Raw genomic sequence first — 21,989 nt, 5'->3', positions numbered from 1 at the left:
TCTAAATATATATTTTTTGTCACATATAATACATATTTAGATAGTTAAATTATCGACCTAGAACTACGCGAATGACTTATACACCGGGACGGAGGTAGTACTAGTTTGTCTCTGATACATCGGGATTACTATCCTGTTTTACAAGAGCAGCAAACATAAAAAACAAGTAGGCAAAATCGTACTTTAGCCAGATTTCATTTACACTACTAGAACATCTAAGCTTGGCGTGATGCATGAACTACCAGCAAGTGCACATCGATCGAAGTGCCTATACTTTACTGCTGCATCAGTCGAGTCAGTCGCCTCCCTTGGTGATCTTCCCTATCCAGTTGGCCACCACCGGCGTGAGCGCCACAGTCGGCGGGAACCTTATCGGCGACGCGGCCTTATGCGCGGCGTAGGCCAGCGCGAATGTCCCCACCTTGCCTCCGGTCTCGTCCGTGGCGATCCCAATCTGCAGCATTTATATTACAACAAACACAACCACCGTCTGCGATTAAGAATTTTGTGACCAACTCGAGTCGAAACTCGGGGAGTGGTTTAGTTAGTAGCTCTGACCTTGCCGAGCAGCTGCTGGACGTCGACGCCTGCGTTGATGAGGAGGTAGCAGGCGGTGAAGGAGATGAGCGAGAGCGTGATCGAGGTGGCCAGGTACGCGCCGCCGTACTTGCCCAGGAGCTCCTTGGCCTGCTCCGTTCTCGACTTCTTCGGCTTCCCCTCCTCCCCTTCCTCCTCCTTCGAGCTAAATATCTGAAGCAAGCAAACACGTCAGCCGGCACACGATTCAGTTCACGTGTGCTTGGAAATTTCACTTCATGTATACGTATACTAGTAGGCTGCAGTGGAGTACGTGCTTACCTTCCAGAGGCCGACCTCGAGGCCGTACTTCTCGGTGATCTCCTCGGCCGTCTTGGCCTCCTCCTCCTTGGTTTCCGGCACGGCGGAGAGCGCCCGGCGCGGCTGCCGGAGAGGCCGAGCGGTGAGGAAGCCGGGCCTCTTGGGCTGCAGCCACTGGTGGTTGCGGTGGAGGTACCTGGCCGTGGCCGTGGGCGCGGCGTGGTTGGCAAGGGGGAGAGCTGGTGCGGCCATGGCTGGAGCACGGACGATTGGATGGAGCGGAACCAGCAGAGGCTGCAGAGCGAAGACCGCCGAAGGAGGGGGTGGGGACGCGGTGACAGGAAGAGATAGGAATCGGGGCCGCCAGGTGGTACAATATTACTGGGTGTTGTATGCGATGGACGGCTGAGATCGATGCCGGCTTGGGCTGATGTGCTGATGCAAACGTGAGGTGGAGGCAGGTGACAAGTAGCCATCGCTGTGCCATTGAGTATGTACGGAGTGCGTGTAGCGCGGTGTGTTGCTCATTGCTTTTACACTTTTGTTGCTACTAGTACGTACTAGTATGTCTACGCGAATACGCAAGTTGCATATCATTTCATTGATAGGTAGAAAGCAAGAGTTACAAAGGCCCAATTACAAACTCCAACACCCGCGGGAGAGCGTGCAACTAGGAATAGGAAGGGATTATGAATAAAAAGCTTGGTTTGTCTAAAAAAAAGAATAGGAAGGGATCGGGATGCTCAGCCCGGGAAACAGAGCATAGGCGCGCTTAGGGCGGGCTCAAATTGGGTGATCGCGGCTACTCCTCTAGCCCCAGCCAGGGCCTAGGTCTGTGACTCGTCAAGGATGCTTTGCGTCACTAGGTCGGCGGATGGGCAGGCGGAGTCGAAGAGCACGGTGTTACGGTGTCTCCAAAGGCTCCAAGCAGTAAGGACGGCAAGGGAGGCAAAGCCTTTGCGAAGCGAGTGCGGGGTGTTGAGGGTGGCGGCGCTCCACCAGTCGATGAATCTATCCTGTGCCGTCGGAATCGCCGCAGTGAGCCTGAAGCTCGAGAGCACGCGGTGCCATATCTCGCGGGAGAACGGGCAGCCGACTAGGAGGTGGTCGATCGTCTTGAGGGTCTAGTCACAGAGGACACATGTAGGGTTGTGGGAGAGCCCATGGCAGGCGCGGCGCTCCGCGGTCCAGCAACGGTCGAGGGTGACTAGCCAGATGAAGACCTTGTAGCATAGCGGAGCCCACATTTCCATATCAGTTTGGCGTGCAGCGCTGAGATGGAACCAAGAAAGAGGGCATCATAGCAGGGCTTGGCAGAGTATATGCCCGAAGCCGTCCACCGCCAGCGGATGACGTCAGGAGCGGAGGAGAGGGGGATGTCGCGGACGCGACGCCAGAGCTCCAAGTACTGAAGAGCCGCCACGGGGCCAAGAGCCCCTTGAATGTCCTGGGTCCAAGAGCGAAGATGCAGGCCGTCCGCCACACAGCGGGCTTTCCGGCGTCGTTTGGGCACGAGGGCAAGGATCGCCGGTGCAAACTCGGCCGCGCACTGTTCCTGGATCCAGTGATCGGTCCAGAGTACTAGTATTTCTCTTTCGTGATCTAAACCTAAACACTCTTATATGTATATATATATTCTTCCGTTATACAATTTGTCGAATGATTTCATACACAGGAGCAAGCCTCCATCAGCGTGACAGTGTTTCAGCTTCTACCTTTGGTAACGGATACCCGCACGTTACCATCGGGATTATAGGCGTTTGTATACAGACAGAATCTATGGTCTCTTTTTTTTCCCGCAAAAATAGAAAATAATCTATGGTCTTTTCTGGCTACATGATAAGGAGTGCTCGATTATGTTTTCACGCGATCAACAATCAGAAATGCTGCCATTTTCAGAGTTCGGCGCAACGGCGTCGATCTTTGCATCCTGGATTCACGGCACCAACAAAGCCACTGAAGCACGGGGATCATTCTCTCCATACAAATGTACTGGTGTCCGCATACGAAGACACGAACTTACTGGCAAATTTAACAAATTTGACCTACAGACGGAATCAAATCATAGAATGAACTATCAGTGAAACTATTACACGCGGCTGACCTTTTTGTGTGACGCCCGCCACGAAGGCGCCACACTACGCTGTGCAACGCCTCACAGATAGGCGCTACACGGCCAGCGTCGCACACGTGTGATCAGAAAATTACTAAGTCGTGTGCAGCACCTGAGAGTTAGGCGCCACACTATACAGTGCAGCGCCTAGCTCCCAGGCGTTGCACTAGTGCAGCGCCTAGCTCCCAGGCGAGAGCTAGGCGCCACAGGTCAGCCGCGTGAAATAGTTCTACGGATAGTTCATTCTGTGATTTAATTGCGTCTATAGGTCAAATTTGTCAAATTTGCCCGAACTTACTAGCCTTATTTAACCGCTTTGGTGCCAGATCCTGGTGAACCGTCGATCAGTCCTTCAGCTGCAGGCTGGGCATGGTGTAGTCTGCAAGAGAAAAAACCCACGTGATTACTCACCCAACGCGTCGTCGATCGTTTCATAATCTAACGGATTCCTAGGCGAAGAACCACGCCAGCAATGAATCAAACAGTACGTAACGTACCGCCGCACTTGTAGCCGATGGGGCGGTCGGCCAGGTCGCAGCGCTTGGGGATGGTGATGGCCACCTCGGGCTTGACCCCGACCCGACGCACGATCTTGGAGAGCAGCACCGCGCAGAGGCACGCGGGGCTCCTCTCCCCGATCTCCTTCACCGCCGCGCAGCAGCGGTCCGAAGGCTTGGAGTCCGGGTCCTTCCCCGCCGCCACGCACGGCACCAGCTTCAGGGCCTCCTGGTCCGGCGGGGTGGCGCCGCACTCGTCCTTGGCCCCCGCGAGCCGCGGCGCGGCGGCGAGGACGGCGGCCAGGACCAGCGCGGCCGCGGACGCCGACACCAGGTATCTCATTGTTGTGCTCGTGGTGGTTTATTACGCTCCCTTTGCTCGACTCTTGTGTGCGCGCGCTGTCGTGCCTAAACGGCTGCTTAGCTTCTGCTTATGTATGGTGTCCATGGATTGCCGACCACGCAAGGAGCACGAACCTCGTGATGGACACAGCAGTCCCACTGCCAGATGCACCATCCGTCAGAATTATGCTCTACGTTAAGAAGCACAGGCATAGCACACTCCAGGGAACAAGGTACGTGTGTGGCGCCGTCCTTTGTTTCTTGTCACGATAAATGTGTGACACAAGTTCCTTTGTAGCGTGCGGCAATCTATCGTACATGCACGACATTTGTCATGGCATAAAGGGGTGATACTGCTTGCAAACGCAGAACCATTCGTGATGGCAACCAATTAGAGTTTTCTTTTAGTTTTTTTTAGAAAATGAGTTTTTTTAGACTAAAATGAGTTTTCGTTTTTTAGGAAAAAAATGAGTTTTCTTTTAGATACGCCAACTACAACATACACGTATTGCCGGTTCTGGGCCTAGCTGTGAGCCCAGGCCTTAGATCTGAGCTGACTAGTGAGGGTGAGGGGGGATGGCTCCCTTCTCTCGATCTCCTTGGTGAGGTTCAGATGAGTAGTCTTTATTTTTTACCGTTTGATTTCTTTTATTTTGGATCTCTTTGTAATAAGACTTGGTGGTTTCTAATAATAGAAATCGGAGAGGCGAGCTCTTTATATAAAAAAAAAACCCTACAAAGTAGACGTGCTTATACAAAACCCTACAAACCGAATATGAATATTCTTTTATACTCGAAGGTGCACAAAGCTCTCAACAACAACGTTTGGGTCTCAAAATCAATATCTCAGCTACTGAAAGAATCGATATAATTGACTAGAGGGGGGGGGGGTGAATAGACAACTAACACTTTTTAAACTTTTCTTTACCAAATTAAACTTTGCATCAAAGTAGGTTGTCTAGATATGCAACTAGGTGAGCAACCTATATGATGCAACAACAACTAGCACACAAACAAGTAAGGGATACAACACAAATAAGCTTGCACAAGTAAAGGCACGAGTTAACCAAGAGTGGAGACGGTGGAGACGAGGATGTGTTACCGAAGTTCCTTCCTTTTGAGGGGAAGTACGTCTCCGTTAGAGCGGTGTGAAGGCACAATGCTCCCCAAGAAGCCACTAGGGTCACCGTAATCTCCTCACGCCCTCACACAATGCGAGATGCCATGATTCCACTATTGGTGCCCTTGAAGGCGTCGACCGAACCTTTACAAACAAGGTTGGGGCAATCTCCACAACTTAATTGGAGGCTCCAACAACACCACGAAGCTTCACCACAATGGACTATGGCTACGCGACGACCTCAACCGTCTAGGGTGCTCAAACACCCAAGAGTAACAAGATCCGCTAGGGATTAGTGGGGAAAATCAAATTTCTCTTGGTGGAAATGTAGATCTGGGCCTTCTCAACCACTCCTGAGCAAATCACAAGTTTGATTGGCTAGGGAGAGAGATCGGGCGAAAATGGAGCTTGGAGCAACAATGAAGCTTTTGGGGGAAGAGGTAGGTCAACTTTGGAGAAGAAGACCCCTTTATATAGTGGGGGGAACAATCCAACCGTTACCCCCCAAGCAGCCCCGCAGAGAGCGGTACTACCGCTTGGGTGGGCGGTACTACCGCTGAGCCAGCGGTACTACCGCACCACCTAGCGGTACTGCCGCGCACAAGAGGGGAGCAGGGGCCTGGACCCAGAGCGGTACTACCGTGGTGGTAAGGGCGGTACTACCGCTCGAGAGCGGTACTACCGCCACTACTGCCGCGACTAGTGCCGCAGAACCCGACACGAGAAAACGAGGGCTCGAGTCGAGGCGGTAGTGGCCTGGAGCCTCAGCGGTACTACGGCAGAATCCAGTAAGCGGTACTACCGCTGAGGAGCGGTACTACCGCTTGTTGTCTTCGGTGGTACTACCGCTGTGGCCCGCGGTACTACCGTTGGGGCCAGATAGAGAGAGCAGAGAGGGGAATGAGAGCTCCATTGAAGCGGGAAGGAACAACGGGTGCAATAAGAATGTGTACGTGTTGATTCCACGCTAGCCATACCAAAGCGGATCCCCTCTTGATAGTACGGTGACTCCTACGCAACTAGTCCACCAACAGAGAAACGAAGGAGCTGCACCGTCTTGAATAAAGCACCGAGGGGAGGGAATCGTCTTGTGCCAAAGGATGAATCTCTGAAAATCTCAACGCACATGATTAGTCTGCAAAAGTATTGTCATCAATCACCAAAACACCTTGGGGATAAATATTCCCTTACAATCTCCCCCTTTTTGGTGGATTGATGACAATACGGGATTTGCATAAACGGGAAGAGACATAGGACATGCGCAAACCCCACAACTCACAAATGTAGATGGGCTCCCCCTAGATGTGTGCTATCTAGATAGGTGCTTTGGACTGCACGTCACACATACTAGGATCAACGCTCCCCTACATTTTGGAGACCAACAACCTAAGCAAGATGTATGAGAGCAAAGTATATATAACAAGATAAGCATGCATCTCATAAGATACCGAAGAACTAGATAGACATAGATACTGATAATAAGGATAAGGTAGCATATATCTCACACCATATGTCTGGAACTTAGGTCTCACTGGCACAAAACCAAGCAAAGCAAGCGGCGAGAAAACACACCACAAAGAAAACACACACACCCGCAAAGCAGACAACGACACAAATCGCTAAACTCTCTCCCCCTTTGGCATCAAGACACCAAAAAGAGAGGGAGTGTTGCTACGGCTCCAGGTGATAGCACGCGAGGGTCTCGAACATCATCTCCCAGCGGGATCGTTTGCACTGCCGTCGTCAGCTGGGAACTGCTCGGCATCAGAATCTATCCACGGGCAGTGCTGCTGAATCCACTCCTCCTCAGTAAGCTGGTCCTCAGATCCACTGAAAACGGTGGCACCCAACTGACGCATGAGCTCCTTGTGACGGCCCCTGGCCTTCTTCTCAGCCACATGAGTCATGTACTGATCGTGAGCCTCCATGCAGAACAACTTCTTCACCTTGAGTTTGAGCTTCTGTGCCCAAGAGGGCTCTGCCCCAGAAGGCTCATAGTCATCATCATCATCAGCATCAGCCTCCTCTTTGGTCTCCATGGCGGCAGCAGAAGATGTAGCCCCAGATCTAGGGACCTGGGTGCCTCAGTTATCCTTCTTCCTCAGACGCTTGATCTCATGAGACACCAACTCTCCAGTCTCTAGCATAACCTTGGGATAGACCTTATCCCAGGCCTTCTCAATGAGCAGCATGATGAAAGGACCATAGATCAGGCACTTGTGCTCAGAGATAGCAGATAAGAGCTCAGACCACATAACATGAGAAATGTCCAAGGACTCTCCAGTGTTAGCCTCCTTCTCATGTTGGCAGAAGAGAAGCATGTCCACAAGAAAGGAGTGAACCATATCCTGATTCCTTATACGAGGGAAGAGAGTCTCCCAGAAGACACGGTGAAGAATGTCCAGAAAGGCAGGCAGCTCATATGTGTAACACCCCAAATGTAACATGTCCCAATTTGGCAATATATCAACTTGACCTTCATCCAATTCTTGTGGGTTTTATCATGTTTGGCCTCATCTTGTTTGGTTATGTGGTTTATTCTTTTCATTGTCATGCTCTCCTTACCATATTGCATTTGTGCTTCTTGTCATATTCCTTTTAGCCATCATATGTCATCATCATATAGTGCATTTTCATCTCATGCCATCTCATGTTGCATTTTGTCATTCATGTTGTTGCCATGAGCATCATGGGCATGACCTTGTCCCCCTTCCAAACCATTGCACCATCACTTCTCCTTCCTTTCCTTTTCCTCCCTTCTTTTGCTAAGTGCTATTTTTCTTTCTCTATTAATGTTCATCTTCTCCCTGTAAATCCTGCTCCATGCCCTAAACCTCTCTGCCAAATATCTCCTTATTTGAAGTTGTTTTGGTCAGGTTCAAAAATGACACAAGTTTGAATACAATTCAAACTTGTCTTATTTTTCTACCTCTAAAAATGCCCAATGCAATTTATTCAAATAGTGGATAATTCCAGGAGTTTGAGAATATTTTCTTTATACTCTAACTCCTCTCCTTTTATCCTGTGCTTTTTCTGTTTCTATTTCTGTTTGAACAAATAGAAAGAGAAGAGCACAGCGCAGCAGGCCCCCCCGGGCCTCCCGCAGCTCAGCCAGCGCAGCCCGCCAGCCCAGCCAGCCAGCGCAGCCCGCCAGCCCAGCCAGCCAGCCAGCCCGCTTGCCCGCTGGACGTTTCTCACCCAGCCGCGACGCTACCCAGCAGCCCGTATGCCCACGGGTCACCCGTGCCCCCACTAGTCAGCCTCTGGCTACAGCGCACTCGCCCCTCACCTTTTCGTCAAGCTCACGCCGGGCGCGCACATGGCCACGGCCGCGTCGACGCCGTGCTCCACCCGTCGCCCTAGCCTCCCTTTTAACCCCTCTCCTTGTCCACACAACCTCTAGGGTTTCCCTCTTTCTCTCGCCGCTGCCAGGTGAGTAGAACCACCAGATCCACCGCAATCGCTCCATCCCAAGCGCACCTGAGAGCGCACCTCGTCGCCGGCGTGCTCTCCGGTCACCCCCAACCCCGTAGATCGTGTCCTTCTTCTTCCCCGTCGTCCACTACGTCCCAGACGTCGACTACGGTGCCCCGGACGACGAGTTCCTCGACGTCCTCTGCTTCCACTTCCGCTCGGTCAGGACTGCGCCAAGGATTCAGAGCTCCGCTTCGTCGCCGCCAGCTCGTCTCCGTCGACCACTTCGCGTCCTTGGGTGACCTGGGTAACGCACCTCCCTCTCCCATCCTTCCCATGGCATGTAGGCGCCCGTAAATCGCATCTGATCCATGTCTTTCCCGCGCTCGCAGTGCTCCGGCGTACTCTAAATTTAGTTGTGCAGTGTTGTTCGACCGTGCGTGTTTTCGTGTCCCCGCGCTGGTTCCCCCTTGTCGTGCTCCCGCAGCTTGCTCGCGCCGCTCGTTCGCGCTCCCGCGCGGACCCGGCCTTTCCCGGTGTCGCCGTAGCTGCTGCTGCCATTCGCCGCGGACGCCATGGCCCCGAGTCGAGCAACTGCTCGAGCTCGAGCGCCCCTGCCTCCCCTCGTAAACGCATGCATCCGTACCCCTTTCCACACGCCCGCCGGAGTCCCTGTGCCCAGTGGTTGCCGTCGTTGCCCTCGCCGGCGCCGTCGTCTTCTCTGTTTGCAACAGAGGAGCTCGACCTGGTGTCTATCTAAAAGGGGCCGAACCCCTTTCCTTATCAGTAGCGCCTGCCTAGCCCAGTGGTTGCCGATGCAGAGCCTCACCGGGGAGACCCGGGTTCGATCCCCCGCGGGTGCATTATCCTTCCCCCCTTTTTTCTGTTTCTTTGCAACCGCGTGTGAGTATGACAGGGTGGCCCCACCTGTCATCCTCTCTTAGCCCTGTTTATTTATTTATTTATTTTATTTCTGTTCCCAGTGAATATTCCATTTCTGGCATATGGAATCTGTCCTTTTTGGGCAAGTCCATTTTTGGACGTTTCCAAATATGGAAAAGCCATTTCTGTTATATACCATTTAGGGCAGGTTGTATCTTTGTGCATTTGTGATGATTTTTCTACAGCAACCCTAACATATTATATATGTTTTTGGGGTAGAAAAATCCCACCAATCCAGTGGTGGCATTAGTTTCTGCATTTGAGCAAGTTCATAATCATGTCATCTCACTTCATATTGCTGTTTTGTCTCTTATGGGTTTGTTCATGCAAATATGCTAGTTGATTGTTTTGCACATGAGTAGCTTCATTTCCATGCCTACTTCATGCTAGTACTTGTTCCATGCCATGACATGCCTGGTAGTGAGTTAATCAAGCCTGTAGAGATGCCATGTTGAATCTGTTTCTGCTATGTCTAATAATTCCACTAAGTCTGTAGAAATTGTTATCGTTTGCATCATTGCCATGCTATTTTAGTCATGCTCTAGTGGTTTTTAGATTGAGCTCAGTGTTCATGTTTTGTAGAGCATCTCCTGTACATCACTGCTATGCATTTTGTTCATATGTTTGGGTGCTATAGCTTATTTATACTTTGCATCCAAGTGGCCATGTTGCTGTTTGCATCATATCTTGTCGTGCTTGTCATTTGCAAACATACATCCGTTTTCGGTGATCTTTATATCGATTTCAACCGAAATCATCTCATCTTCCCAGCGGCATACTTGGTTTGCCAAGTTGATGCCTTGTTCATCATCTTTCCTTCCGAAGCACGCATACACATTGCATATCACATCTCGCATATCATGACATGTATTGCATCATGTTGCTTGTGCATTGCACCGTGATTTATTGTGGTTTCTTTGCTTGTGTTCTTGCCTTGGGTAGAGCTGGGAGACGAGAACGCTTACGAGGAACCTGTTGAGTACGCTTACGAGGATCCAGCCTTCGACAACTCTGAGAACCTTGCAGGCAAGATGACCATACCTTCGATATCACTTCTATCTTTGCTTGCTAGTACTCGCTCTATCGCTATGTTAGCTCTACCTGCCATTGTTTACCATGTCTCCCTATTGCCATGTCAAACCTCTAACCAACCTGTCCTAGCAACCGTTGTTTGGCTATGTCACCGCTTTTGCTCAACCCCTCTTATAGCGTTGTTAGTTGCAGGTGAAGATGAAGTTTGTTCCTGGTCGGAACATGGATATTTTTGGGATATCACAATATCTCCTGTTTAAATTAATGCACCTTATATACTTGGTAAAGGGTGGAAGGCTCGGCCTTATGCCTGGTGACTTGTTCCACTCTTGCCCCCCTAGTTTCCGTCATACCGGTGTTATGTTCCTTGATTTTGCGTTCCTTACACGGTTGGGTGATTTATGGGACCCCCTTAACAGTTCACTTTGAATAAAACTCCTCCAGCAAGGCCCAACCTTGGTTTTACCATTTGCCACCTAAGCCCTTTCCCTTGGGTTTTCGCGAGCCCAAGGGTCATCTTTATTTTAACCCCCCCGGGCTAGTGCTCCTTCAAGTGTTGGTCCGAACTGAGCAGCCTGCGGGGCCACCTCGGGGCAACTTGAGGGTTGGTTTTACTCGTAGCTTGACTCATCCGGTGTGCCCTGAGAATGAGATACGTGCGACTCCTATCGGGATTTGTTGGCACATCGGGCGGCTTTGCTGGTCTTGTTTTACCATTGTCGAAATGTTTTGCAAACTAGGATTCCGAGACTGATCGGGTCTTCCCGGGAGAAGGTTTATCCTTCGTTGACCGTGAGAGCTTGTGATGGGCTGAGTTGGGACACCCCTGCAGGGTATATAATCTTTCGAAATCCGTGCCCGCGGTTATGAGGCAGATGGGAATTTGTTAATGTCCGGTTGTAGATAACTTGGCACTTGACTTCATTAAAATGCATCAACCGTGTGTGTAGCCGTGATGGTCTCTTCTCGGCGGAGTCCGGGAAGTGAACACAGTTTGAGTTATGCTTGATGTAAGTAGTTTCAAGATCACTTCTTGATCGCTTCTAGCTTCTCGACCGATGCGTTGCTTCTCTTCTCGCTCTCACTTGCGTATGTTAGCCACCATATATGCTTAGTGCTTGCCGCAGCTCCACCATTTTACCCCTTTACCTACCTATGAGCTTAAATAGTCTTGATCTCGCGGGTGTGAGATTGCTGAGTCCCCGTGGCTCACAGATTCTACCAAAACAGATGCAGGTGCCGAGGATACTGGCGCAGATGGCGCAACTGAGCTGAAGTGGGAATTTGATGAGGCCCTTGGTCGTTACTATGTATCGTTTCCAGATGATCAGTAGTGGAGCCCAGTTGGGGCGATCGGGGATCTAGCATTTGGGGTTGTCTTCTTTTCATTTGAACTTGACCGTAGCCGGTCTATGAGTGTATTTGAATGATGTATGATCTTAATTCATGTACTGTGTGAAGTGGCGATTGTAAGCCAACTCTCTTTATCCCATTCTCGTTCATTACATGGGATTGTGTGAAGATGACCCTTCTTGCGACAAAACCACCATGCGGTTATGCCTCTAAGTCGTGCTTCGACACGTGGGAGATATAGCCGCATCATGGGTGTTACAAGTTGGTAATCAAAGCCATCCCCGACTTAGGAGCCCCCTGCTTGATTGTTTGCTGGCGAAGTTGAGTCTAGAACAAAAATGTTTTGAGTCTTAGGATTATATATATCGGAGAGTAGGATTCTTTTTACTCCTCAGTCCCTTCGTCGCTCTGGTGAGGTCTCCTGACGTAGATGTTTTGACTTTCCTCTTCTCAAATTTCACTAAAAAAAATTTTAGGATCACGTGGGTATCTTGGAATCGTTCCGATAGTTTTGTGACGAGAACATTGTTCTTGGTGCCTCCTGACATTTAGGGGTTGTGGCAGTGTCCCGGGGAGTTGAGCTCCGAGGTGTTGTCGTCACAATTTTATCGTTGCAGTTCTGGAATACCTGAGCTTTGCCGACATCGAAAATCTCTTTTGTACAACTGTTGGTGAGATAACCCCGATAACCCAGTACTGGGGCGAGCTCGGGAGTATTGCCATAACTCGTATAACGGATGCTTTTCGAAGGTTGAGGTACACGATTTCCGAAGGTTTCTTGGTTATGTGTTGACGGATGGATACAGCTGGATGTAGGGATTGTTAGTTTGGGTGAGATATATTGCTTCCCCTGTATCCCCAACACCAGATTGCATAACCAGAAAGTTTCGGGAGTTTATAGGTGGGATTCAAGTAGCTCTAGCTTTTGTTCCCGCAGATATTTGGTTTGTGATTGGGTAATCCTTAACACTTATTTGTACCAGTTGTACCTTGTTTATTTCATTCATCAATCTCTTATCAAGTGGCTTCTCACCTTTATGGACGTGTGATGTTTACTTTGGAATTCATTCGTTCATCCTTGTTCGAATGTTTATTGTGAAGACTATATGTTGCAATTTCTATCCGTTGATTCAAATTGTCTATCTGTCTATCAAGATGCTAACGGATGTCACCCTCTTCAGGATGGCTCCGCCAACGCGTCAGAATCCGGAACGCAATGATGGGAGTCAGGCGAACCCTCCACCTCCACCTCCGCCTCCGGAGGCATGGCAAGCTTTGATGGCAGCATCTAACGCCCATGCTCAGATGATGATCCAGCTCATGCAAGAGCGCAACCAAGGCCAAGGCAACCAAGGGAATCAAGGTCAAGGGCAGTTCAATCATCAGCCTCTATTTCCTACCCTCAACCAGATCCTGGCAAATCAGCCGAAGTCTTTCAGCTACTGTGTCGAGGCCACAGACGCCGATGATTGGCTCATGGATATCAACAAGCATTTTGAATGCAGCAATATCAGGCCTGAGGACTATGTCAAGTTCGCTTCTTTTCAGCTCAAGGATCAGGCAGCTGATTGGTTCCAGCAATACAAGGATTCCAGAGGTGGTCGAGTGATTACTTGGACTGATTTCTGTCGGGACTTTAAAGCTCACCATATTCCTACCAGTGTTGTTGAGAGAAAGCGTGAGGAGTTCCGCAATCTCAAGCAAGGCAACATGTCAGTGTACGAATACAACAAGCAGTTTCAGAAACTTGCTCGCTTTGCTAAGCAAGATGTTCCTGATGAGAAAAGTATGATCTATCAGTTCAGAGGTGGCCTTAGAGAGGATCTGCAGTTAGCTCTCGTTTTTGATCAATTCTACAATATGGCACTCAAGCAAGAAGGTGCTCAGCTCAAGTGTGAGGCTTCTAAGAAGAGAACCAGGGATGTAGTGCAATCTTCTTCTTCCTCACAAGTGGCAGCTAAGCAGCAGAAGTTCTATCTTCCTCCTCCTCCATTTCGGCAGCCTTACCAGCAGAAGAACTCAGGTGGTCGTGGATCTTCCCACCCACCCAACCCAGCCTATCAGAACAAGTCTCAGCCTCAAGCTCCAAAGTCGAATGCTCCTTATCATCGTCCGCTCTCAGAAGTGACTTGCAACAAGTGCCAGCAGAAAGGTCACTACGCAAACAAATGCTTCAATCAAAGGCGCCTTCCTCCTCCTCCTCCTATGAGATCTTAAAGCAGTGTTGTGGTCAAGCATAATCCTAAGTCTGCAAAGGTGAACACGATGAATGCAGCTCAGGCAGAGGATTCTTCAGATGTGATCATCGGTAATCTTCCTATTAATGATATTCCTGCAAAAGTTCTTTTTGACACTGGTGCATCGCATTGTTTCATGTCAAGACCGTTTTTTGCCAAGCATGAATTCTCTTCGTCACATTTGGGTAAACCCATGGATGTCGTTTCTCCGGGTAAACGGTTGAGCTCCAGTTTGGTGGTTCCGGATACCACAATCAAGATGGGCGACTATAAATTTCTGTCTTCTCCAGTGGTTCTTGGTGACTCTGATATTGATCTAATTCTTGGGATGGACTGGCTCTCTAAGCACAAGGCTCAGCTTGATTGTGCTGCTAGGCAAATTCAATTGACACACCCTTCTGAGGATGTTATCATCTATGCCGCTCGTGATGAAACCATTCGGTTGTTTTCTCTCAATGAGAAGGGCGAGCTGGATGCTATTTCTCAAATTCCAGTCGTTTGTGAGTACCAAGATGTCTTCCCAGAAGAGCTTCCGGGTATGCCTCCTCATCAGCCAGTCGAGTTTGTTATTGATCTTGAGCCCGGTACAGAACCCGTTTGCAAACATCCATACAAGCTTGGACCCAAGGAGCTGAAGGAATTCAAGAAACAGCTCGATGAACAAGAGTGTCTGGGTTTGATCAGACCGAGTTCATCCCCTTGGGGTTGTGGAGTTCTTTTTGTCCAGAAGAAGGATGGCACGGACCGACTTTGCGTCGATTACCGTCCATTGAACAAGAAGACAATCAAGAACAAGTATCCACTTCCCAACATCAACGAGCTTTTCGAGCAACTCAAAGGTGCTAAAGTCTTCTCCAAGCTTGACCTTCGTATGGGTTATCATCAGATTCGCATTCGTGAACAAGATATCCCCAAGACAACATTCAGAACAAGCTATGGTTCTTATGAATATACTGTCATGTCTTTCGGCCTTGTCAATGCTCCTCCAACGTTCTCTCGCATGATGAACTTTATCTTCAACCCCTACACCAATGAATTCGTCTTGGTGTATCTTGATGATATTTTGGTCTTCTCCAAGAATAAGCAGGATCATGCCAAACATTTGTGATTGGTGCTCGACAAGCTCAGAGAGCATCAATTCTATGTGAAGTTTTCCAAATGTGAGTTCTGGCTTGATGAAGTTCTTTACCTTGGCCATATCATCTCTGCCAAGGGCATTGCTGTTAATCCCGCAAAGGTTTCTGCTGTTCTGAATTGGGAACCTCCTCAGAATGTCAAACAGCTCCGCAGTTTTCTTGGTCTTGCAAGCTATTGCCGAAGATTCGTTGAGAACTTCTCAAAGATTGCAAAGCCTCTTTCCAACCTCCTCCAGAAGCATGTCAAGTATGTCTGGACGCCTGAGTGTGACGTCGCTTTCAACACCCTCAAAGAGAAGCTAGTCATAGCTCCTGTCTTGACTCCTCCTGATGAATCCAAGCCATTCGAAGTTTTCTGTGATGCTTCCCTTCCAGGTCTCGGTGCTGTGTTGATGCAAGAGAAAAAAGCTGTGGCCTATACCTCTCGTCAGTTGAAGCCCAACGAAAAGAACTACCTCACTCATGATCTTGAGTTGGCGGTAGTTGTCCATGCATTGATAACATGGAGACATCTCTTATTGGGAAGGCAAGTGGACATTTTCACCGATCACAAGAGTCTCAAGTATATCTTCACTCAACCCAACCTTAACCTCAGGCAAACTCGATGGGTCGAAATGATTCAAGAGTACAATCCGAGTATCGAATATACTCCTGGCAAGGCGAATGTGATTGTAGATGCTCTGAGCAGAAAGGCTTATTGCAACAGTCTAATTCTCAAGCCGTTTCAACCGAATCTTTGTGAGGCTTTCCGCAAGCTGAATCTTCAAGTTGTTCCTCAAAGCTTTCTTGCCAACCTCATAGTCTCTCCTACTTTGGAAGATCAAATTCGTGAGGCACAACTCCTGGATACCATGGTGAAGAAGGTGAAACGTGGTATTGACAAGGGCATTCCCAAATACAAGTGTTATCGCCTGGATGACAAAGATACTCTTTTCTTCGAGGATCGAATTGTGGTTCCAAAAGGTGATCTGAGAAAAGTCATCATGAATGAGGCACACAATTCCCTCCTATCCATTCATCCTGGAAGTACAAAGATGTACCATGACCTAAAGCAGTCATATTGGTGGACTCGAATGAAGCGAGAGATTGCTCAATTCGTGAATGAATGTGATGTCTGCAGAAGAGTGAAAGAAGAACACCAACGACCAGCTGGTCTCCTCCAACCTCTTGCTATTCCGGAATGGAAGTTTGACCATATCGAGATGGACTTCGTGACTGCTTTTCCTAAGTCCAAGCGTGGAAATGACGCTATCTTCGTTGTCATTGACAAGCTTACCAAAGTGGCTCATTTTCTTCCTATCAAAGAATCTATCATAGCAGCTCAGCTGGCAGAGCTATACACCTCAAGAATTGTCTCCTTGCACGGCATTCCACAATTGATATCTTCAGATTGTGGAAGCATCTTCACTTCTAAGTTCTGGGACTCCTTTCAGACGGCCATGGGCACCAACATTCGTTTCAGCACAGCTTTCCATCCTCAAACAAGTGGCCAAGTCGAGCGAGTCAATCAAATTCTTGAAGATATGCTCAGGGCTTCTGTCATCTCTTTTGGTATGAAGTGGGAAGATTGTCTTCCATATGCCGAGTTCTCCTACAACAACAGCTTCCAAGCGAGTTCGGGCAAGGCCCCATTCGAAATTCTCTATGGCAGAAAGTGACGTACTCCTCTCAACTGGTCTGAGACAGGTGAACGCCAACTTCTTGGCAACGACTTGATCACAAAAGCCGAAGAAATGTGCAAAGTCATTCGTGAGAATCTCAAAGCCGCGCAATCGCGCCAAAAGAGTTACTATGATAGCAAGCACCGTGACTTGGCTTTTGAAATCGAAGACCATGTCTACCTCCGCGTCTCTCCAATGAAAGGCACTCGTCGCTTCGGTATCAAAGGGAAGCTTGCCCCTAGATACGTGGGTCCTTTCAAGATCATTGGCAAAAGAGGCCATCTCGCCTATCAACTCGAGCTTCCATCCAACTTCGCAAACGTGCACGATGTGTTTCACGTGTCACAGCTTCGCAAGTGCTTCAAGACTCCTGAGCGCACTATCAACTTTGAAGAGATCGACCTCCAAGAAGATCTCTCTTATCATGAGCATCCCGTTGCTATTCTTGAAGAAACCGAGCGCAAGACTCGCAACAAGTCAATCAAATTCCTGAAAGTGAAGTGGTCACACCATTCCGACTGAGAAGCCACCTGGGAGCGCGAGGATCACCTCCATTCCGAATATCCGGAGTTCTTTCAGTCCTAGATCTCGGGACGAGATCCTCTTGTAGTGGAGGAGAGTTGTAACACCCCAGATGTAACATGTCCCAATTTGGCAATATATCAACTTGACCTTCATCCAATTCTTGTGGGTTTTATCATGTTTGGCCTCATCTTGTTTGGTTATGTGGTTTAATTCTTTTCATTGTCATGCTCTCCTTACCATATTGCATTTGTGCTTCTTGTCATATTCCTTTTAGCCATCATATGTCATCATCATATAGTGCATTTTCATCTCATGCCATCTCATGTTGCATTTTGTCATTCATGTTGTTGCCATGAGCATCATGGGCATGACCTTGTCCCCCTTCCAAACCATTGCACCATCACTTCTCCTTCCTTTCCCTTTCCTCCCTTCTTTTGCTAAGTGCTATTTTTCTTTCTCTATTAATGTTCATCTTCTCCCTGTAAATCCTGCTCCATGCCCTAAACCTCTCTGCCAAATATCTCCTTATTTGAAGTTGTTTTGGTCAGGTTCAAAAATGACACAAGTTTGAATACAATTCAAACTTGTCTTATTTTTCTACCTCTAAAAATTCCCAATGCAATTTATTCAAATAGTGGATAATTCCAGGAGTTTGAGAATATTTTCTTTATACTCTAACTCCTCTCCTTTTACCCTGTGCTTTTTCTGTTTCTATTTCTGTTTGAACAAATAGAAAGAGAAGAGCACAGCGCAGCAGGCCCCCCTGGGCCTCCCGCAGCTCAGCCAGCGCAGCCCGCCAGCCCAGCCAGCCAGTGCAGCCCGCCAGCCCAGCCAGCCAGCCAGCCCGCTTGCCCGCTGGACGTTTCTCACCCAGCCGCGACGCTACCCAGCAGCCCGTACGCCCACGTGCCACCCGTGCCCCCACTAGTCAGCCTCTGGCTATAGCGCACCCGCCCCTCACCTTTTCGTCAAGCTCACGCCGGGCGCGCACATGGCCACGGCCGCGTCGATGCCGTGCTCCACCCGTCGCCCTAGCCTCCCTTTTAACCCCTCTCCTTGTCCACACAACCTCTAGGGTTTCCCTCTTCCTCTCGTCACCGCCGCCAGGTGAGTAGAACCACCAGATCCACCGCAACCGGTCCGTCCCGAGCGCACCTGAGAGCGCACCTCGTCGCCAGCGTGCTCTCCGGTCACCCCCAACCCCGTAGATCGTGTCCTTCTTCTTCCCCGTCGTCCACTACGTCCCCGACGTCGACTACGGTGCCCCGGACGACGAGTTCCTCGACGTCCTCTGCTTCCACTTCCGCTCGGTCAGGACCGTGCCAAGGATTCAGAGCTCCGCTTCATCGCCGCCAGCTCGTCTCCGTCGACCACTTCGCGTCCTTGGGTGAGCTGGGTAACGCACCTCCCTCTCCCATCTCCCATGGCATGTAGGCGCTTGTAGATCGCATCTGATCCATGTCTTTCCCGCGCTCGCAGTGCTCCGGCGTACTCTGAATTTAGTTGTGCAGTGTTGTTCGACCGTGCGTGTTTTCGTGTCCCCGCGCTGGTTCCCCCTTGTCGTGCTCCCGCAGCTCGCTCGCGCCGCTCGTTCGAGCAGCTCGCTCGTGCCGCTCGTTCGCGCTCCCGCGTGTAGCCGACCTTTCTCGGTGTCGCCGTAGCTGCTGCTGCCGTTCGCCGCGGACGCCATGGCCCCGAGTCGAGCAACTGCTCGAGCTCGAGCGCCCCTGCCTCCCCTCGTAGACGCATGCATCCGTACCCCTTTCCGCACGCCCGCCGGAGTCCCTATGCCCACTGGTTGCCGCCGTTGCCCTCGCCGGCGCCGTCGTCTTCTCTGTTTGCAACAGAGGAGCTCGACCTGGTGTCTATCTAAAAGGGGCCGAACCCCTTTCCTTATCAGTAGCGCCTGCCTAGCCCAGTGGTTGCCGATGCAGAGCCTCACCAGGGAGACCCGGGTTCCCCCGTGGGTGCATTATCCTCCCCCCCTTTTTTCTGTTTCTTTGCAACCGCGTGTGAGTATGACAGGGTGGCCCCACCTGTCATCCTCTCTTAGCCCTGTTTGTTTTTTTTATTTGTTTTATTTCTGTTCCCAGCGAATATTCCATTTCTGGCATATGGAATCTGTCCTTTTCGGGCAAGTCCATTTCTGGACGTTTCCAAATATGGAAAAAGCCATTTCTGTTATATACCATTTAGGGCAGGTTGTATCTTTGTGCATTTGTGATGATTTTTCTATAGCAACCCTAACATATTATATATGTTTTTGGGGTAGAAAAATCCCACCAATCCAGTGGTGGCATTTGTTTCTGCATTTGAGCAAGTTCATAATCATGTCATCTCACTTCATATTGTTGTTTTGTCTCTTATGAGTTTGTTCATGCAAATATGCTAGTTGATTGTTTTGCACATGAGTAGCTTCATTTCCATGCCTACTTCATGCTAGTACTTGTTCCATGCCATGACATGCCTGGTAGTGAGTTAATCAAGCCTGTAGAGATGCCATGTTGAATCTGTTTCTGCTATGTCTAATAATACCACTAAGTCTGTAGAAACTGTTATCGTTTGCATCATTGCCATGCTATTTTAGTCATGCTCTAGTGGTTTTGAGATTGAGCTCAGTGTTCATGTTTCGTAGAGCATCTCCTGTACATCACTGCTATGCATTTTGTTCATATGTTTGGGTGCTATAGCTTATTTATACTTTGCATCCAAGTGGCCATGTTGCTGTTTGCATCATATCTTGTCGTGCTTGTTATTTGCAAACCATGCATCCGTTTCCGGTGATCTTTATATCGATTTCAACCGAAATCATCTCATCTTCCCAGCGGCATACTTGGTTTGCCAAGTTGATGCCTTGTTCATCATCTTTCCTTCCGAAGCACGCATACGCATTGCATATCACATCTCGCATATCATGACATGTATTGCATCATGTTGCTTGTGCATTGCATCGTGATTTATTGTGGTTCCTTTGCTTGTGTTCTTGCCTTGGGTAGAGCCGGGAGACGAGAACGCTTACGAGGAACCTGTTGAGTACGCTTACAAGGATCCAGCCTTCGACAACTTTGAGAACCTTGCAGGCAAGATGACCATACCTTCGATATCACTTCTATCTTTGCTTGCTAGTACTCGCTCTATCGCTATGTTAGCTCTACCTGCCATTGTTTACCATGTCTCCCTATTGCCATGTCAAACCTCTAACCAACCTGCCCTAGCAACCGTTGTTTGGCTATGTCACCGCTTTTGCTCAGCCCCTCTTATAGCGTTGTTAGTTGCAGGTGAAGATGAAGTTTGTTCCTGGTCGGAACATGGATATTTTTGAGATATCACAATATATCCTGTTTAAATTAATGCACCTTATATACTTGGTAAAGGGTGGAAGGCTCGGCCTTATGCCTGGTGACTTGTTCCACTCTTGCCGCCCTAGTTTCCGTCATACCGGTGTTATGTTCCTTGATTTTGCGTTCCTTACACGGTTGGGTGATTTACGGGACCCCCTTAATAGTTCTCTTTGAATAAAACTCCTCCAGCAAGGCCCAACCTTGGTTTTACCATTTGCCACCTAAGCCCTTTCCTTTGGGTTTTCGTGAGCCCAAGGGTCATCTTTATTTTAACCCCCCCGGGCCAGTGCTCCTTCGAGTGTTGGTCCGAACTGAGCAGCCTGCGGGGCCACCTCGGGGCAACTTGAGGGTTGGTTTTACTCGTAGCTTGACTCATCCGGTGTGCCCTGAGAACGAGATACGTGCGACTCCTATCGGGATTTGTCGGCACATCGGGCGGCTTTGCTGGTCTTGTTTTACCATTGTCGAAATGTTTTGCGAACCGGGATTCTGAGACTGACTGGGTCTTCCCGGGAGAAGGTTTATCCTTCGTTGACCGTGAGAGCTTGTGATGGGCTGAGTTGGGACACCCCTGTAGGGTATATAATCTTTCGGAAGCCGTGCCCGCGGTTATGAGGCAGATGGGAATTTGTTAATGTCCGGTTGTAGATAACTTGACACTTGACTTCATTAAAATGCATCAACCGTGTGTGTAGCCGTGATGGTCTCTTCTCGGCGGAGTCCGGGAAGTGAACACGGTTTGAGTTATGCTTGACGTAAGTAGTTTCAGGATCACTTCTTGATCGCTTCTAACTTCTCGACCGATGCGTTGCTTCTCTTCTCGCTCTCACTTGCGTATGTTAGCCACCATATATGCTTAGTGCTTGCCGCAGCTCCACCATTTTACGCCTTTACCTACCTATGAGCTTAAATAGTCTTGATCTCGCGGGTGTGAGATTGCTGAGTCCCCGTGGCTCACAGATTCTACCAAAACAGATGCAGGTGCCGAGGATACTGGCGCAGATGGCGCAACTGAGCTGAAGTGGGAATTTGATGAGGCCCTTGGTCGTTACTATGTATCATTTCCAGATGATCAGTACTGGAGCCCAGTTGGGGCGATCGGGGATCTAGCATTTGGGGTTGTTTCTTTTCATTTGAACTTGACCGTAGCCGGTCTATGAGTGTATTTGAATGATGTATGATCTTAATTCATGTATTGTGTGAGGTGGCGATTGTAAGCCAACTCTCTTTATCCCATTCTCGTTCATTACATGGGATTGTGTGAAGATGACCCTTCTTGTGACAAAACCACCATGCGGTTATGCCTCTAAGTCGTGCTTCGACACGTGGGAGATATAGCCGCATCGTGGGTGTTACAATATGTTACCTTCTTAGTGTCAGGGTTGATCTTCTGAGTGCAGTAGGGCCAGAGAGCTTGCTTGTGAGTGGAGTTTGTCTTA

General features: G+C 49.3%; 2 protein-coding genes across 2 annotated transcripts; both read right to left on the bottom strand.

The window, feature by feature from the left end:
• Window positions 1–91: 91 nt before the first annotated feature.
• On the bottom strand, window positions 92–1,189 carry LOC119364240. Its single transcript, XM_037629672.1, has 3 exons — window positions 859–1,189; window positions 559–750; window positions 92–454 (listed from the first exon to the last, which is right to left on the bottom strand). Exons 1-3 carry the CDS (start codon window positions 1,087–1,089, stop codon window positions 296–298), a joined length of 582 nt encoding a protein of 193 aa, XP_037485569.1. The 5' UTR covers window positions 1,090–1,189; the 3' UTR covers window positions 92–295.
• Window positions 1,190–2,462: 1,273 nt separating this feature from the next.
• On the bottom strand, window positions 2,463–3,808 carry LOC119364241 (non-specific lipid transfer protein GPI-anchored 1-like). The gene is made up of 2 exons (XM_037629673.1): window positions 3,448–3,808; window positions 2,463–3,329 (listed from the first exon to the last, which is right to left on the bottom strand). The coding sequence occupies exons 1-2, from the start codon at window positions 3,788–3,790 to the stop codon at window positions 3,295–3,297; spliced, it is 378 nt and encodes a 125-aa protein (XP_037485570.1). The 5' UTR covers window positions 3,791–3,808; the 3' UTR covers window positions 2,463–3,294.
• Between the last annotated feature and the right edge of the window lie 18,181 nt (window positions 3,809–21,989).

Source organism: Triticum dicoccoides, chromosome 2B (genome assembly GCF_002162155.2).
Source record: "Triticum dicoccoides isolate Atlit2015 ecotype Zavitan chromosome 2B, WEW_v2.0, whole genome shotgun sequence".
Taxonomy (NCBI): domain Eukaryota; kingdom Viridiplantae; phylum Streptophyta; class Magnoliopsida; order Poales; family Poaceae; genus Triticum; species Triticum dicoccoides.
This window is presented reverse-complemented; position numbering and strand designations above follow the sequence as displayed.

What these genes read in the sequence shown, in the direction of transcription:
- LOC119364240 (XM_037629672.1), bottom strand. Translation starts at nt 1,089, where the DNA reads ATGGCCGCACCAGCTCTCCCCCTTGCCAACCACGCCGCGCCCACGGCC. An exon ending in TCGAGGTCGGCCTCTGGAAG is followed by an intron (nt 751 to 858) that starts GTAAGCACGTAC and finishes TGCTTGCTTCAG; the next exon opens with ATATTTAGCTCGAAGGAGGA. An exon ending in TCCAGCAGCTGCTCGGCAAG is followed by an intron (nt 455 to 558) that starts GTCAGAGCTACT and finishes TAAATGCTGCAG; the next exon opens with ATTGGGATCGCCACGGACGA.
- LOC119364241 (XM_037629673.1), bottom strand. Translation starts at nt 3,790, where the DNA reads ATGAGATACCTGGTGTCGGCGTCCGCGGCCGCGCTGGTCCTGGCCGCC. An exon ending in CATCGGCTACAAGTGCGGCG is followed by an intron (nt 3,330 to 3,447) that starts GTACGTTACGTA and finishes TTTCTCTTGCAG; the next exon opens with ACTACACCATGCCCAGCCTG.